Source organism: Oncorhynchus tshawytscha, linkage group LG02 (genome assembly GCF_018296145.1).
Source record: "Oncorhynchus tshawytscha isolate Ot180627B linkage group LG02, Otsh_v2.0, whole genome shotgun sequence".
In the NCBI taxonomy this organism is placed as follows: Eukaryota; Metazoa; Chordata; class Actinopteri; order Salmoniformes; family Salmonidae; genus Oncorhynchus; species Oncorhynchus tshawytscha.
Genome location: NC_056430.1, coordinates 61,665,035 through 61,683,288, shown reverse-complemented (window position 1 = coordinate 61,683,288; position 18,254 = coordinate 61,665,035). Strand labels below are relative to the sequence as shown.

General features: G+C 43.9%; 1 protein-coding gene across 1 annotated transcript in view; it reads left to right on the top strand.

Annotated features, from left to right (window-relative positions):
* LOC112265361 (homeobox protein Meis1) overlaps positions 1-17,939 on the top strand; it is a 37,711-nt gene extending 19,772 nt beyond the window's left edge. Inside the window, exons 10-13 of the mRNA XM_024442582.2 lie at positions 11,903-11,961; positions 13,596-13,685; positions 14,039-14,134; positions 17,002-17,939. Coding sequence (XP_024298350.1) covers positions 11,903-11,961; positions 13,596-13,685; positions 14,039-14,091 — 202 coding nt within the window. The 3' untranslated portion in view covers positions 14,092-14,134; positions 17,002-17,939. The remainder of the gene's footprint in view (positions 1-11,902; positions 11,962-13,595; positions 13,686-14,038; positions 14,135-17,001) is intronic.
* The last annotated feature ends 315 nt before the right edge of the window (positions 17,940-18,254 follow it).

The following is an 18,254-nucleotide window of genomic DNA, read 5'->3' as shown; positions in this document are numbered from 1 at the left end:
ACTATTGCAGTTGTTAATGTATATTATCACTTTTTTCATTACAATTTGTGTTGTTTTTATTTCAGTCAATAGTCATGGTGCTCCCCGGTGGTCATTCCATCCCACCACAACCCCTCAATAGCCTTTACTCAACCTCCACCCCAATGGACATGTGTTTAGTCATCACTGACAGAGTTGTTATTATGTATATAGTGCTATTTCTATTGTTGTTTTTTATGACCATTTTCATTATTTTATTTCACTTAGTCCTGCATGTTGAAGCTCGAAGCCTAAGATTTTTACTGTACCCTGCAATCACACTGGCAACCCTGTACATATTACTATTAAACACTCTGGATCTGAATCTGAAACAAGGTTCATGAAATCAATAATTTGCTAGTAACAGATAACATTCATATACTGACTATCTCTGAAACTCACTTAGGTAATAAGTTTAATTATACAGTGGTAGCAATACATGGTTTCAACATCTTCAGAAGAGACAGGAATGCCAATGGTGGAGGTGTTGCCGTTTATGTCCAGAGTCATATTCCTGTAAAGCTTAGAGAGGATCTCATGTCAAATGCTGTTAAAGTAATATGGCTACAGGTTCAACTGCCTCACCTAAAGCCCATTCTGGTGGGAAGCTGCTATAGACCACCAAGTGCTAACAGTCAGTATCTGGATAATATGTGAGAAATGCTTGATAATGTATGTGATATCAACAGAGAGGTCTATTTTTTGTGTGATGTAAATATTGACTGGCTTCCATCAGGCAGTTCACTCAAGAAACATATTCAAACTGTAACCAGTGCCTGCAACCTGGTTCAGGGTGTCAGTCAACCTACCAGGTTATTTACAAAAAAAAATAAAAAAAAATGTTTATTTTATTTAACCTTTATTTAACTAGGCAAGTCAGTTAAGAACAAATTTTTATTTACCAATGACTGCCTACACCATGAAAATCCGGACAATGCTGGGCCAATTGTGCGCCACCCTATGGGACTCCCAATCACGGCCGGTTGTGATACAGCCTGGATTCAACCAGGGTGTCTGTAGTGACACCTCTAGCACTAAGATGCAGTGCCTTAGACCGCTCTGCCACTCGGGAGCCCGAGTGGAATTCACAGGTATGAAATCATCCACATGTATTGATCACATCTTTACTAATGCTGGAGAAATCTGCTATGAAGCAGTATCCAAATCCATCAGATGTAATGATCATAATATAGTAGCTATACCTAGGAAAAACAATGTTCCAAAGGCTGGGCCTAATATAGTGTATAAGAGGTCATACATATATGTAAAGAATATTTGCTGTTTAATGAGGAGCAACCAGACACTGCACTTGACACATTTATAAAATTGCTTATTCCAGTTACTAATAAGTATGCACCCATTAAGAAAATGACTGTAAAAACGGTTAATAATGAGGAATTGAAAAATTGTATGGTTGAGAGGGATGAGGCTAAAGGAATGGCAAATAAGTCTGGCTGTACAGCCGATTGGGAAACAAACTGTAAATTGAGAAATCATGTGACTAAACGGAACAAAAATAAGAAGAAACTGTACTATGAATCAAAGATAAATTATATAAAGAATGATAGTAAAAAGCTTTGGAGCACCTTAAATTAAATTTTGGGCAAAAAGTCAAACTCGGCCCCATTCATTGAATCAGATGGCTCATTCATCACAAAACCCATTGATATTTTCATGACCCATTGATACTTTAATGATTATTTCATTGGCAAGACTAGTAAACTTAGGCATGACATGCCAACCACAAATTCTGAACCTACACATCCATGCATAACTGAACAAATAATGAAAGACTACTATTGACATTTTTTATTCCGTAAAATGAGTGTGGAAGAGGTGAAAATAGTATCGCTGTCTATCAACAATGACAAGCCACCTGGGTCTGACATCTTGGATGGAAAACTACTGAGGATGATAGCAGACTGTTTTTCCACTCCTCTTTGCCATCTCTTCAATCTAAGCCTACAGGAAAGGGTGTGCCCTCAGGCCTGGAGGGAAGCACAATTAATTCTGCTACCAATAATAGCAAAGCACCCTTTACTGGCTCAAACAACCGACCAATCAATCTGTTACCATTTCACAGTAAAGAAATTAACATATTTTCGGCACGCTTATAGGGAAGGGCATTTGACATGTACGGCACTTAAACAAATGACTGATGATTGTCTGGGAGAAATGTATAATATAAAGATTGTGGGAGCTGTTTTGTAAGACTTCAGTGCAGCTTTGACATTATCAATCATATTCTGTCTGCTGGAAAAATGTATGTGTTATGGATTTACATCTCCCGCTATATTGTGTATCGAGAGTTACCTGTCTTAACAGAACACAGAGGGTGTTCTTTAATGGAACCATCTCCATCATAATCCAGGTAAAGTCAGGCATTCCCCAGGGCAGCTGTCTAGGCCCCTTACTTTTTAAAATCTTCACTAATGACCTGCCACTGGTTCTGAGTAAAGCCTGTGTGTCTATGTATGCTGATGACTCAACACTATACATGTCAGCTACTACAGCGACTGAAATGACTGCAACACTTAACAAAGAACTGCAGTCAGTTTCAGAATATGTGGCAAGAAATATGTAAGTTAGTCCTAATTATTTCAAAAACTAATAGCATTGTATTTGGGACAAATCATTCACTAAACCCTAAACCTTAATTAAAATTTGTAATGCATAATATGGAAATTGAGCAAGTTGAGATTAAACTGCTTGGAGTAACCCTGGATTGTAAACTGTCATGGTCAAAACATATTGATGCAACAGTAGCTAAGATGGGGAGAGGTCTGTCCATAATAAATCGCTGCTCTGCCTTCTTAACAACGCTATCAACATGGCAGGTCCTACAGGCCCTAGTTTTGTCGCACCTGGACTACCGTTCAGCTCTGTGGTCAGGTACCACAAAGAGGGACTTACAGTTGGCCCAGAACAGGGCAGCACAACTGGCCCTTAAATGTACACAGAGAGCCACATGGAACATTTATAATATGCATGTCAATCTCTCCTGGACCAAAGTAGAGGAGAGATTGACTTCATCATTACTTGTATTTGTGAGAAGTATTAACATATTGAATGCACCATGCATACCCCACAAGACATGCCACCAGAGGTCTATTCACAGTCCCCAAGTCCAGGACAGACTATTGGAGGCCCACAGTACTAAATAGAGCCATGACTACATGTAACTACAGTGGAGCAAAAAAGTATTTAGTCAGTCACCAATTGTGCAAGTTCTCCCACTTAAAAAGATGAGAGGCCTGTCATTTTCATCATAGGTACACTTCAACTATGACAGACAAAATGAGAAGAAAAATAGGATTTTTAATGAATTTATTTGCAAATTATGGTGGAAAATAAGTATTTGGTCACCGACAAACAAGCAAGATTTCTGGCTCCCACAGACCTGTAACTTCTTATTTAAGAGGCTCCTCTGTCCTCCACTCGTTACCTGTATTAATGGCACCTGTTTGAACTTGTTATCAGTATAAAAGACACCTGTCCACAACCTCAAATAGTCACACTCCAAACTCCACTATGGCCAAGACAAAAGAGCTGTCAAAAGACACCAGAAACAAAATTGTAGACCTGCACCAGGCTGGGAAGACTGAATCTGCAATAGGTAAGCAGCTTGGTTTGAAGAAATCAACTGTGGGAGCAATTATTAGGAAATGGAAGACATACAAGACCACTGATAATCTCCCACGATCTGGGGCTCCACGCAAGATCTCACCCCGTGGGGTCAAAATGATCACAAGAACGGTGAGCAAAAATCCCAGAACCACACGGGTGGACCTAGTGAATGACCTGCAGAGAGCTGGGACCAAAGTAACAAAGCCTACCATCAGTAACACACTACGCCACCAGGGACTCAAATCCTGCAGTGCCAGACGTGTCCCGCTGCTTAAGCCAGTACATGTCCAGGCCCGTCTGAAGTTTGCTAGAGAGCATTTGGATGATCCAGAAGAAGATTGGGAGAATGTCATATGGTCAGATGAAATAAAAATTGAACTTTTTGGTAAAAACTCAACTCGTCGTGTTTGGAGGACAAAGAATGCTGAGTTGCATCCAAAGAACACCATACCTACTGTGAAGCATGGGGGTGGAAACATCATTCTTTGGGGCTGTTTTTCTGCAAAGGGACCAGGACGACTGATCCGTGTAAAGGAAAGAATGAATGGGGCCATGTATCGTGAGATATTGAGTGAAAACCTCCTTCCATCAGCAAGGGCATTGAAGATGAAACGTGGCTGGGTCTTTCAGCATGACAATGATCCCAAACACACCGCCCGGGCAACAAAGGAGTGGCTTCGTAAGAAGCATTTCAAGGTCCTGGAGTGGCCTAGCCAGTCTCCAGATCTCAACCCCATAGAAAATTTTTGGAGGGAGTTGAAAGTCTGTGTTGCCCAGCAACATTCCCAAAACATCACTGCTCTAGAGGAGATCTGCATGGAGGAATGGGCCAAAATACCAGCAACAGTGTGTGAAAACCTTGTGAAGACTTACAGGAAACGTTTGACCTCTGTCATTGCCAACAAAGGGTATATAACAGAGTATTGAGATAAACTTTTTTATTGACCAAATACTTATTTTCCACCATAATTTGCAAATAAATTCATTAAAAATCCTACAATGTAATTTTCTGGATTTGTTTTCTTCCCATTTTGTCAGTCATAGTTGAAGTGTACCTATGATGAAAATTACAGGCCTCTCTCATCTTTTTAAGTGGGAGAACTTGCACAATTGGTGGCTGACTAAATACTTTTTTGCCCCAATGTATATTCCACATCAAGTAACTTGTGCAAGCAGTAAAATCTGATTTAAAAAACAGATTAAAATACACCTTATGTTACAGCAGGGACTGTGAAGAGACACACACAGGCACAGACACACGCATACACACACATGATAACATACGCACTATACACACACGTACACATAGATTTTGTGTTGTAGATGTGTGGTAATAGAGTAGTGGCCTGAGGGCACACACTTAATGTGTTGTGAAATCTGTAGTGAAATGTAATGTCATGTTTTTAATTGTATATAACTGTCTTAATTTTGCTGGAACCCAGGGAGAGGGGATCCATAATATACACTGCTCAAAAATATAAAGGGAACACTTAAACAACACAATGTAACTCCAAGTCAATCACACTTCTGTGAAATCAAACTGTCCACTTAGGAAGCAACACTGATTGACAATAAATTTCACATGCTGTTGTGCAAATGGAATAGACAACAGGTGGAAATTATAGGCAATTAGCAAGACACCCCCAATAAAGGAGTGGTTCTGCAGGTGGTGACCACAGACCACTTCTCAGATCCTATGCTTCCTGGCTGATGTTTTGGTCACTTTTGAATGCTGGCGGTGCTTTCACTCTAGTGGTAGCATGAGACAGAGTCTACAACCCACACAAGTGGCTCAGGTAGTGCAGCTCATCCAGGATGGCACATCAATGCAAGCTGTGGCAAGAAGGTTTGCTGTGTCTGTCAGCGTAGTGTCCAGAGCATGGAGGCGCTACCAGGAGACAGGCCAGTACATCAGGAGACGTGGAGGAGGCCGTAGGAGGGCAACAACCCAGCAGCAGGTTTGCTACCTCCGCCTTTGTGCAAGGAGGAGCAGGAGGAGCACTGCCAGAGCCCTGCAAAATGACCTCCAGCAGGCCACAAATGTGCATGTGTCTGCTCAAACGGTCAGAAACAGACTCCATGAGGGTGGTATGAGGGCCCGATGTCCACAGGTGGGGGTTGTGCTTCCAGCCCAACACCGTGCAGGACGTTTGGCATTTGCCAGAGAACACCAAGATTGGCAAATTTGCCACTGGCGCCCTGTGCTCTTCACAGATGAAAGCAGGTTCACACTGAGCACATGTGACAGACGTGACAGAGTCTGGAGATGCCATGGAGAATGTTCTGCTGCGTGCAACATCCTCCAGCATGACCGGTTTGGCGGTGGGTCAGTCATGGTGTGGGGTGGCATTTCTTTGGGGGGCCGCACAGCCCTCCATGTGCTCGCCAGAGGTAGCCTGACTGCCATTAGGTACCGAGATGAGATCCTCAGACCCCTTGTGAGACCATATGCTGGTACGGTTGGCCCTGGGTTCCTCCTAATGCAAGACAATGCTAGACCTCATGTGGCTGGAGTGTGTCAACAGTTCCTGCAAGAGAAAGGCATTGATGCTATGGACTGGCCCGCCCGTTCCCCAGACCTGAATCCAATTGAGCACATCTGGGACATCATGTCTCGCTCCATCCACCAATGCCACGTTGCACCACAGACTGTCCAGGAGTTGGCGGATGCTTTAGTCCAGGTCTGGGAGGAGATCCCTCAGGAGACCATCCGCCACCTCATTAGGAGCATGCCCAGGCGTTGTAGGGAGGTCATACAGGCACGTGGAGGCCACACACACTACTGAGCCTCATTTTGACTTGTTTTAAGGACATTGCATCAAAGTTGGATCAGCCTGTAGTGTGGTTTTCCACTTTAATTTTGAGTATGACTCCAAATCCAGACCTCCCTGGGTTGATAAATTTGATTTCCATTGATCATTTTTGTGTAATTTTGTTGTCAGCACATTCAACTATGTGAAGAAAAAAGTATTTAATAGGAATATTTCATTCATTCAGATCTAGGATGTGTTATTTTAGTGTTCCCTTTATTTTGTTTGAGCAGTGTATATAAATACATGTGCCACAAAGATCAGATCTGAAATCTCAAACTCGCTCTTCCCTAAACAGTGCAGTAATATTATCAAAAACTAGTGAAGATGGCCCGCGGTGTGCCACCCTGCCATGGTTATTGGGCGGAAGGTAATGGCTCACACAGAGAGGCCAGGTGCTGTAGCCAGGTAGAGATGAGAACCCAGCGTGTTCCTGCACACTCAGCTGCAATCAGCACTTTTACCTGCCTGGGTCCTGTTCAGTTGGGCACACTGTAGAAATATGTCTTACAACGGAAAAAGAAAATCTGCTAAATTTTGTTATTGGACAGTTCACAGTAGTACCTTCCCGTTTCACTCTGTTTCAAAACTCATACAGAAAGGACATGTGCTGTAGCCAGGTAGAGAAGAGATCCCAGCTTGATGCTAGTGCACACTCAGCTGCACACTTTTCCTCTTTCAAGGACAGTGAGGTCGTGAAACATTTATATGTTCCAAATGGCACCCTATTCCCTTTATAGGGCACTACTTTTGACCAGTGCACCACACACTACTTTTGACCAGTGCACCATAACAATACTTTTGACCAGTGCACCATAACAATACTTTTGACCAGTGCACCATACACTACTTTTGACCAGTGCACCATACACTACTTTTGACCAGTGCACCACACACTACTTTTGACCAGTGCACCATAACAATACTTTTGACCAGTGCACCATAACAATACTTTTGACCAGTGCACCATACACTACTTTTGACCAGTGCACCATACACTACTTTTGACCAGTGCACCACACACTACTTTTGACCAGTGCACCATAACAATACTTTTGACCAGTGCACCATAACAATACTTTTGACCAGTGCACCATACACTACTTTTGACCAGTGCCCCACAGGCTCTGGTCAAAAGTAGTGCACTACATAGGGAATAGCGTGCCATTAGTGAGAGAATCAGGATAGGCTCTCAGAGGTGTTGCTTAGCTGCTCAACCTAGCATGCAGGTAGTGGTACCACACGGGTCCCATGGGAATCAGGGGTGTGGGAGAGGTGGGGTGGGGAATGGAGGGAGAGGAATAATCTAAAAAGAGGGGCAGATAGGATGCACATTCTGGATGGGGGGTGAGTGGTGAGGTATGGGAAATGTTGTTTCATTTGACGGAGATTGATGACTTCTCCTGCTATTAATGTAGCAGCAATTCTAATATTGTGTCAACTATTATTTGTCTGTTACCGTGGTAACTTGGCTGACAAGCTGATTTTCAGAGGGAGTCCAGGGTTTTCTCTTGTATTATGCTGAGAAATACAAATGAATTCGCAAGTTTAGCCAACTTTGCTTTTGGTGTTTCTCCCATATATGCTTTTAAATGGACTTGTGCGCGTATGTGTGTGTGCACGCATATATCTGTATTTCTATGTACCAGTATGTGTGTGTGTGTCTGTCTGTGTGTGGAGAGGTGGCGGGTTCACAGTTTAGTTAATGGAAACACTCCTCTGAGTTTGGCGAGAAGTGCCCACCGAGGGGTGTAAGGGGGCGGGGGGGGTCGGGTTTAGCAATGAGGTAATGGCCTCCCACTGTTCAACAACAGAGCCTAATGTTGCCGTGGGGAATTACGAGCGACCCCCAAGTATGTTCTCTTCGTTAAAAGCACCAACCTTTGAATCACACGCAGACACACAGACATGCACAGACACATGCATGTATGCGCGTAAGGAACGTATGTATGTGTACAAGCACGCTGGCACACGCTGCACACACACGTTCACACATACATACACACAAGTACTGTTCTTCAGATCGCCGGCTGCGGTGGAATGTTACAGAGATTCCGGCAGAGTGTGTGAAGGAATTCAGAGCCGTTTGGCCTCTCAACTCAGCGGCTGGCGCTAATGTTTTTTCTCCCATTTTTTCGGCCCTCTCTGGAACTTATGAATCTAAATCGGGCATGGAAAAAGTACCCAATTGTCATACTTTAGTTGAAGTCAAGATGCCTTAATAGAAAATGACTGAAGTAAAAGTGGAAGTCACCCAGTGAAATAGTATTTGAGTAAAAGTCAAAATGTATTTGGTAAAAAATATACTTAAGTATAAATCATTTCAAATTCCATATACTGTATTAACCAAACCAGGCGGCACCATTTTCTTGTTTTTTATTATTATGGATAGCCAGGGGCACACTCCAACACTCCAACATCATTTACAAACAAAGCATGTGTGTTTAGTGAGTCCACAGATCAGTGGCAGTAGGGATGACCATGGATGGTCTCTTGATAACTGTGTGAATTGGACCATTTTCCTGTGCTGTTAAGCATTAAAAATGTAACATGTACCTTTGGGTGTCAGGGGGAAATAATGTATGGAGTAAAAAGAACATTATTTTCATTAGGAATGTGGTGAAGTAGAAGTAAAAGTTGTCAAAAATATAAATAGAAAAGTAAAGTACAGATAACACAAAAAACGAAGTCGTACATTCAAGTAATTTTACTTAAGTACTTTACACCACTGATCTAAATGTAGCAGCAGCACAGTCCATTTCCTCAACATACACATGCATTGCATAGTCATCGTTCAATTGACATTGCTGTTAGTGCTTTGAAGATACTGTACATGCATGGGCTCGTTTGTCAGTCACATTCTAAGTGCAGTAGGATAGGTTGCGGAGAGGTTGTGGAGAAGTTGCCGAGGCGTTTAAGTCCCCCCCATCTCATAACAGGGCCATGTGCTGATTGGAACAGGTGAGAAGGGGGGGGGGATTGATGTCAATGGCGTTTTCATGGCAAACAGCTGGACTGGTTTATTCAAACACCCAAGGGTGGGCGTGCAAGGGGGGAGTTGGGGGGACCGAGGGGGAGGGGAGGGGGGGTTAGGGGGAAGGTGACCTGAGAATGACACCCCGGGAGGCGGGTTTAGGGGCCATTTTACGACCAGGGGAGCCCAGACTGGAGGGGAGCGCTCGTTTATTTTAATCCTCACAGGAGAAGCGTTTCACCGTGCTGAGTCTCCAGCTCTGCAGCCTGCAGTGGACGAGAACAGATGCCACCGCAACAAATTAGCTAAAGGAGGATATTTCAGTTGTTGGGGTTGTTCTTTCTTGAGCGCATTCCTTTAAACAAAAAATGTTTTTCGGCCTGTGTTTTTATGTGTAAATGTGATGGTGCTTGGTGGTGAGGTAGTATTTGTAAAGTTGTGGATCAGGGTTGGGGTCAATTCCATTTCAATTTATTCAATTCAGGAAGTGAAAGTAAAGTGAAGGCTTTTCAATGCAATAGTTCCTGAGATGATTGAATTGAAATGGAATTGACCCCAACCCTATTGTGGATACCCTGGCTGTATCTAGAAGTGCCTACTATAGGTGCTTACTTCACTACACGCTAAGCATACAAGTTCATATCACACAAAGCCGTCGTAAAACAATGTTTTTCTTCGGAAAAACAACGTTTTTCAAAAGTGGAGGGTTTTTACGACACGTCTAGCCAGAAGAATAGGCCTCCATTGTGGGAGTGGGAGCCAGAGAGGGGTGGATAGTCACACTTATTGTGCGGTGGGAAGCGGAGGGCTAAAGCAGGGACATAAACGCAGTCCCATGGTGTGAAGGGTTCGCGCAGGGGTGAAACTTTTAACTCCCTAACAGAGGACGCAGCCTTGGTCCCGCCGCATGGCGCTCTGTTCCCCCTTTCATTGGCTGCTTAAAAGGCGGAGCTAGGGGGTGTGTGGTGGTGGCCGGGCTCCCACACAACAGAGCGCCCCACAGCCTCTCCACCCCTCTCTCTCCCTCTATCTCTCTCTCCTTTTGAGATCTCTAACACTACATACACCCCCTGTGCTCCCCACCATGATTCGTCACAGTATCATCAAGGATATGTCCTTCTTGTGGTTTTTGTGGAAGCACTCTGGCCTAAGGGACTTTGCGCCTCATTTGTCAAAGCTTTGTTGAAATTAAAGTAATTGGTTCCCCTTTATTTTTATGGTTCTATCATCCAAAACATCACCTAATAGCCACCTTTTATTGCCTGATAGATACACAGTATGTTATTACACTGCAAAAAGCATGCAGCTCTAGATAGGCTTCTAGATAGGCTTCATCATATGACTCGGTTTTCTAGTTCAGTTTGGGCCTCTTCTCCGCACTTCTCTCTTAGTATCTTCCTCTCCCCCTCATCTATGCCCCTCCACTCCTCCTCCCACTACTCCACCCCCCTCCCGCCCCCTGCTTCTGCCTTTTTTTGGGCCCTGCTGAAAGGAGTGTTGTGGCTTTTGTTTTCCTGAAAAGGAAACCTGTTCCTCCCCTTTTCGCTTCTCTCTTTTTTTTGAAGAAGAAAAAGATGAAATGGAACCATTCCACCAGGGGTAAAAAGGCAGAGGGACATAAATCAAGTTGGAACCACTGAGCTTTCACTCCCCGGGTCGGCAGGGGTCACGGGGCGGTTTCACAAAGCTTTAGGCTGAGCAAGACCAGAGTGCTCCTCTGCCGAGGGCGCCGGGTCACGGGGCCGCCAGGGTCGAAGGTTAGGGATCATGCATACCAGAATGATGGCTTTCAAGAGCACAATTATACTTTGAGGGGACGTGTATGAATGTAGGACAACACTCTGCAAACATAGCTATTCCGTAATGCACCTAAGCTATCCCACTGCAGAGAGATTTAGTTGTATGAGCTTTGTTTGGATGTGTGCTAAGGGATGGTACACTAAAAATCTAAACTAGTACTTGAGGACTTTATTAGTGCTTGGTGTATTTTATGTATTGAAAAGCTAAATATAATTTTGCTGTAACATGAAATATTTTGGACTTTTTAGAGACAGTATATCAAGTGTCTACTGTATTTGTGGATATCAAAGAAGTGTATGCTTGCACCAGCAGCGTCAGTTTGCTATGAACTCATAGATATTCCAGGTGTTTGGTTTGGTAAGAATCACAGTTACTGTCCAAGAAGTCATTTTTTTCTTTGAAAGACACAGTTTAAGAGGAAGTTGAGGTTTCCATGTTCTTTTAGTGAAGTGTAGACCAGATGCCTGGACAACGTCAGGCAACCATCGCTGACAGCAAGCATTTTTTTCTTCTCTTAACGCCAAAGCGAATGAATGCTTTTCCTCTGTGGTCCCAAAACAGTACATTGAAATCATATGCTGCTCGCCAGGCCTCATTTATAACGTGTTGCTGTCTTCTCTCTCCTCCACTGCCCTCCCCCAATTCCCTCCTTCCCTCATTCTCTCTCTTTCAGGTTCATCAACGCGAGACGAAGAATAGTACAGCCCATGATCGACCAGTCCAATAGAGCAGGCAAGTCTCCCGTCAAATTTGAGTGGTTTCAATTCATGTGGTAAAGTTGTTTCAATTCAAGTCAACGTCAAGACATTTATTTCAAGAAAACAGGTTCAACATACATTTTTTAAAAATCTTGATTTTAATAAAATAAAAACATCTCAAAATGTAAACATAAATTAAAACATAAATGAATCTGTTTTCTCCAGTCTTGCCCCTTCTGGTCTTCAATGTGTCTAACTGAACGAACGGACTTAACTACGGGAGTGAAGGGCCACTAAAACCCAGAGGATTAGCCCAGACAAAGCTGCTAATCACTTTGACTGGCTAGTCCACTGAAAGTTTAACCTTGGATTAAAAAAACAAACAAGGACCAAGTGAAACTGAAGCTAAAATATGACCAGTCATTTTCCCTTGCTTTTTTACAAATTGAAATTTAATTTCAGAATTTTAACTGTTTGATAAAAAAACACATATTGGCTACTGTAAAAAGTTGTGGTGTAGGACTTTGGTTTACTTTGTTACTCTCTCTCTCTCGCTCCCCATTCTCCCTCTCTTCCTCTCTCTCCCTCTCTGCTAAATACAGAGCAGTCCCCTGGCACATGCCTTGTTTTGGAGCTGCTGTAAAATTTATGACCTGTGATGAGGGTTAGGGGTTAGGGTTGCATTAGGGGGACTCTGTAAAGTTCAAAGACGGACCGAGGAGCTTGAACTGTTGCTCTGGCTCATGTAACCAGAACCAGCTTCTCTACCTGAGGCTGCCTATACTTTATGATATGAGTGAGACAGAAAGCCGAATCACAGTCCTTTCTGTCCTATCCTTCCTCCGCCACTAATTGTTCCATTTATTTAATTACATTTTTATTTTGACTACGAAAGTCAGTTAAGAACAAATTCTTATTTACAATTGACGGCCTACACCGGCCAAACCCGGACGACACTGGGCCAATTGTGCGCTGCCCTATGGGACTCACAATCACGGCCGGTTGTGATACAGCTTGGATTCGAACCAGGGTGTCTGTAGTGACACCTCTTGCATTGAGATGCAGTGCCGCTGCGCCACTTGGGAGCCCCATAAGTGATAGTGGACAGATTTGTTATTTGTTATTATTTATTTATTTATTTTTACCTTTATTTAACTAGGTAAGTCAGTTAAAGAACAAATTCTTATTTTCAATGACGGCCTAGGAAAAGTGGGTTAAATGCCAGTAACCTGGTGGAAAAGTAGTTCCTTAATTACGTACTGTAATTATGGTTAGCTGGTTTGCTTAAACGCGTGTTTAATGAGTCAAAGAGTTGTTATAAGTTACTTATTTCCCATTTACTGTGCTACTGTGTAATTTGAGGTAATTATGTTCTAGTTGCCAGAACAGTAATCTATTTGCTGATATCAAGTTGCTCTTTCACAGCATAGGCCATAAGGACAACTCTTACCAATACATACGAAGTCGTTTGGTAGTAATTAAGCCTATTGATGAAGAAAATTACCTACGAAATAATCTTGTAATTAGAGGATAATAGCGAGAGAATAACGAGCACAGACCAAACCAGGAAAGGGAGGGGGACATTTTATGGGGGCGCACCGGTAATTAAAACTTATGCAAGATTCTAATTAGCATTTCCTTCTGTCTCGGCCTGTGTTTTTTTGCCAGTGACTGGAGGAGGGCCCTACACCCCAGATGGTCAACCAATGGGAGGGTTCGTCATGGATGGCCAGACACACATGGGAATCAGACCACCTGGTAAAGACTCCTATCTCTTAACTCCTACATCCCAGACACACACATGCACGTATGCACGCACGCATGCACACACCACACACACACAAACCTTTGAGTCCCTCAAACACACACCATGGACCTGACTGGTTCCCATTCCCCCCTCCCCTGTCACAGTATAATTGACTAACCCTATCTCCCATGCCCCCCCACCTTGCAGAGACACAGTCTTGACCAGGTGTGACCGGTCACACAATATTTGCATTAGCTCACCTCACTGACCCAAATAATGTCTTTGTCCTCTTTATCTCTGTCCCCCTTCTCTTCCCCCATCCTCACTCACACTTCTCTAATGTGTCCCTCTTCTCTCCCCGTAGGGCCCATGGGTGGGATGGGTATGGGTGTGGAGGGACAGTGGCATTACATGTGACCCCTTGCTAACGGACTTAGCACAGAGCCCAAGGGGACGCACTGTAAGTATCAAGCATCCACATTAATGTAGACGTGTTTAGAAACATATTATATTCATACTTACAATAAAAGTGACTCCAAAATGACACAATTACATGATTTACCATTCATTTCTATTGGGCACAAAATCATCTTGAACATAGTCAAAACAAACAGCAAATGCATCCAGTTTGTAGAGTCACAAGCTTGATGTAATCATCGTCTACATATATACACATACTGTACATATAAGTGACTTTGTCCCAATACTTTTGGGTCCCTAAAATGAGAGGACTATGTACAAAAAGTGCTGTCATTTCTAATTTCACCTGATATGGATGAAAATAACCTCAAATTAAATCTGACAGTCTGCACTTTAACCTCGTAGTTAGTGTATCCTTTCAGAATACAAAGTGCTGTAGTAGTGGGCCAAAACAACAACAGAAATGGTGTGTCCCAATACGTTTAGAGCTCACTGTATCATGAAGAATGCATAAGGCGTGCACACTAAGTCAAATCAATAAAAACGTGTACGGTATAGAAACGCAGCATAAAGCTACTGCCACGTTGGCAGCATAAAGCTACTGCCACGCTGCAGCATAAAGCTACTGCCACGTTGGCAGCATAAAGCTACTGCCACGCTGCAGCATAAAGCTACTGCCACGTTGGCAGCATAAAGCTACTGCCACGCTGCAGCATAAAGCTACTGCCACGCTGCAGCATAAAGCTACTGCCACGCTGCAGCATAAAGCTACTGCCACGCTGCAGCATAAAGCTACTGCCACGCTGCAGCATAAAGCTACTGCCACGTTGGCAGCATAAAGCTACTGCCACGTTGGCAGCATAAAGCTACTGCCACGTTGGCAGCATAAAGCTACTGCCACTCTGCAGCATAAAGCTACTGCCACGCTGCAGCATAAAGCTACTGCCACGCTGCAGCAGGATGAAAAGGCTGGCAAAAGCTCATTGACTTTGTCTAAATGAAATATGTACACGCCAGTGGTGTGACCAATTGATTTATTTGACTGGTCATGTGGACAGAAATTATGCCCTTTCCTTGCTCCCGCTGCTCACACGCACTGTGGGAAAGAACGTGTTATGGCTGTCCACATTCAAAGGGTCAACCATCGGAGAGAAAAAGAAAGCGCAGCTCTGCCTCTCAGATGTGCAAATTTGATGTTTGTTTAGAAACAGCGAGAGTGGATGCCCGATGGAAAACCACAGCGCTAACGAAATGTGTCATGTGAACATTGTTAATGGGGTAGGAGGTGGCATCTGAAATCCTATGGGAACAGAAGACAGACATAGGCCAAGAGTCAATCTTCCTCTGCCGTCTGTTGAGTGATAGAGTGGCTAAATATAGACGGGCTAATTAAGGTAAAGTTCTCAAAAATTGCAGGGTCAATTAATCATAAGAGATGTTCTTTTACGTCCCGTTGAATGGATGAATCATTAACGAGGTACATAAAACGTTTTCTTATTTGATTAAGGACTCCAGTTCTGTCATAAGATATTTTCATTAAGCTCGGCAAATGGGGAAGATTAAGCGAGCCGTTTACGGCCTGGACTGGAGAGAGAGACTGGAGAGAGAGACTGGAGAGAGACTGAAGAGAGACTGGAGAGAGAGACTGGAGAGAGACTGGAGAGAGAGACTGGAGAGAGAGACTGGAGAGAGACTGAAGATAGACTGGAGAGAGACTGAAGAGAGACTGAGAGAGAGGCTGGAGAGAGACTGAAGAGAGACTGGAGAGAGACTGAAGAGAGACTGGAGAGAGAGACTGGAGAGAGAGACTGGAGAGAGACTGAAGAGAGACTGGAGAGAGAGACTGGAGAGAGACTGAAGAGAGACTGGAGAGAGACTCGGGACTTGGCGGGTTTTTCTAATACAGTCACTCTGCAACTCTTCTTCGAACTAAAGTCAATTAAAGACTCCTCAGGAGGAGCATTACACTTTCTTCCCCTCGCGATTATTGAGCTTATGGGTCCTTGGGAAACAATGCACCTGTCAGTTCGTATCCAAAGCAAGCCATGCAGAAGGCCCCGGACCAAACGACTGTTCCCTGGTCGTTTGGCCCCCTTCTTTCCTTTCTTCTTATTCCGCAAAATTAGCCAAGCCTGGGCAAAATCGTAATTTTCCCTTCCCAGACAATAGGCGATTACGGGCCCACAAATTAACGAGAGTACAGGATTATTCCCCTCCCCGTACAAAATGTTTCTCTCTACCCAGAAACCCCCTCAGGCATCCTTTGGTGAACTTCCTCACTGACCCCTGTGCGTCGCCCTAACACCGCTGGAGGCCATTGTTTAAAGGAGCCTCTCCGCCAATTATTCGGCCGAGGTTTGCTAACATCGTTCCGAGGGGTCAAGGTTGCCATCTTTTGAGGGGAGGACCGGTAAAGGGACTCAGGAGAAAGAAAGAAAACGAAAGAGAAAATAAGGCTTGGGGGGCGTTTAGCCTCTGCTCTCCATCGGGAAGTAGCGCCTGTTGATTGGGTCCCCTGGTGTCAGTGAAACAGAATGGGTCAGCCACGCTGCTCTCTTGCTCAGCCGCAGAGTGCTGCACTCTAGCCGGCTCTAAATGCTCGACCAATGGCCTCTTTTTCCTCCCTCCTACTCTCCTTTAAATCATGAACACTGATCCAAGAGTTAGTGGGATAGGGGAAATCCATTTGTCCCGACATGTCACCCCATTGTAGTGCCGCTTCACTGCACACAACACAACTGCTTCACATGACCTAAAGTAACAGTGCAGAGTGCTGTCGTTTTAAACTGACACTACACAGTGTTATAGTGTTAAAGTAACACTACACAGTATTATTGCTAAAGTAACTTGTACACACTGGTGTTGTTTTCAGTTTTACTCATTGTTTGTTTTTCTTTGTTTTCCCAGCAAATCTGCCAGGTATTCCCGAGGGTGGCGTGTCCCGTGGTGGTCCGATCAGCACGGATATGGGCATCGCTCTGACCTCCACGGGTGCCCCTACCATCACCTCTACCCTCCCACCAACCAGCCCCGCCACTGGGGCATGATCTCTCGGTGCTGCCCCTCCCTCAGTGACTCTTCCTTGACCCAGCGATATCGATTGCGCTGGTGCCCAGCCCAAACTCACCACCATCGCCTGACTGTTTGTCAGTGGGGCTTGTGACTCCCCCTTCTCCAACTCCCCCCATTTCCTTAAAGTGGTTCAATTTGAGTAGCCACTGTTGCTGAACCACCACCCTGACTATGAGAGGCCTTGGAAACCCCATCATGCCTTGTGAGGACTTCTTACATTGTGAGGACTTCTTACATTGTGAGGACTTCTTACATTGTGAGGACTTCCCTTCTGGGGACTACAATTACTGGAGCTCTCCAGTGGATACTTCGATACTGTGTTAATTCAATACAAACAAACAATTAGTCCTTCACTTTTCCCCCCTCTGCTGCATGGCATGGACAGTTATAGAGGGTGAAGGTACTCTTGTCTTGGCAGTGGAGTTGTACCAAGAAAAGAAGCCGATGTCTGTATTTCCTGGAGGGTCTTTTCAAAACAACAGACACCCTGGAAACCATTTTTTTTTAAATAATGAAATTGTTGTAATTCTGGATAAGGACAATAAGGTGAGGCAATAGTGTGCTGTTTACTGTTTTACCACAGACTCTCTGCGGATGAGTAACGATAACTATTGCAAGTGCTCTGGTATTGCTTTGCCGTACTCTGCTGTTTAAAAAAAAAAAGGACTTGACTTGTCGCATTCACACTATGTGTGTGAGTCTTTTTTCATAGACTTTTATCTCCTACCCCCACGAATCTCTTTGCGTTTGAAAATAAAAAATAAATTACAGGACCAGTTTCTCTCAGTTTGCTGTATGAATACAGATAGGTACCATTTCAATACTTTGAGGTCCTGTCATACAATTTATATTATGTGTTAACGAGCTTTGTAACACTTAAGTAACTAGAGTGTAATTACAGATTAACTACACAGCTAGCCTATAAGAGTAGTAATTACAGAACTACTACACAGGTATAAGTGCAACACAATGTAAAGTGCTAGCAAAACCCCAGTTAGTAACCCGGACAGTTAGTAGGAGGGTACAGCTTGGTACAGTACAGTGATGGGGAAAATGACACAGTCGATTTCCTGCCTGCCGGCTGACCC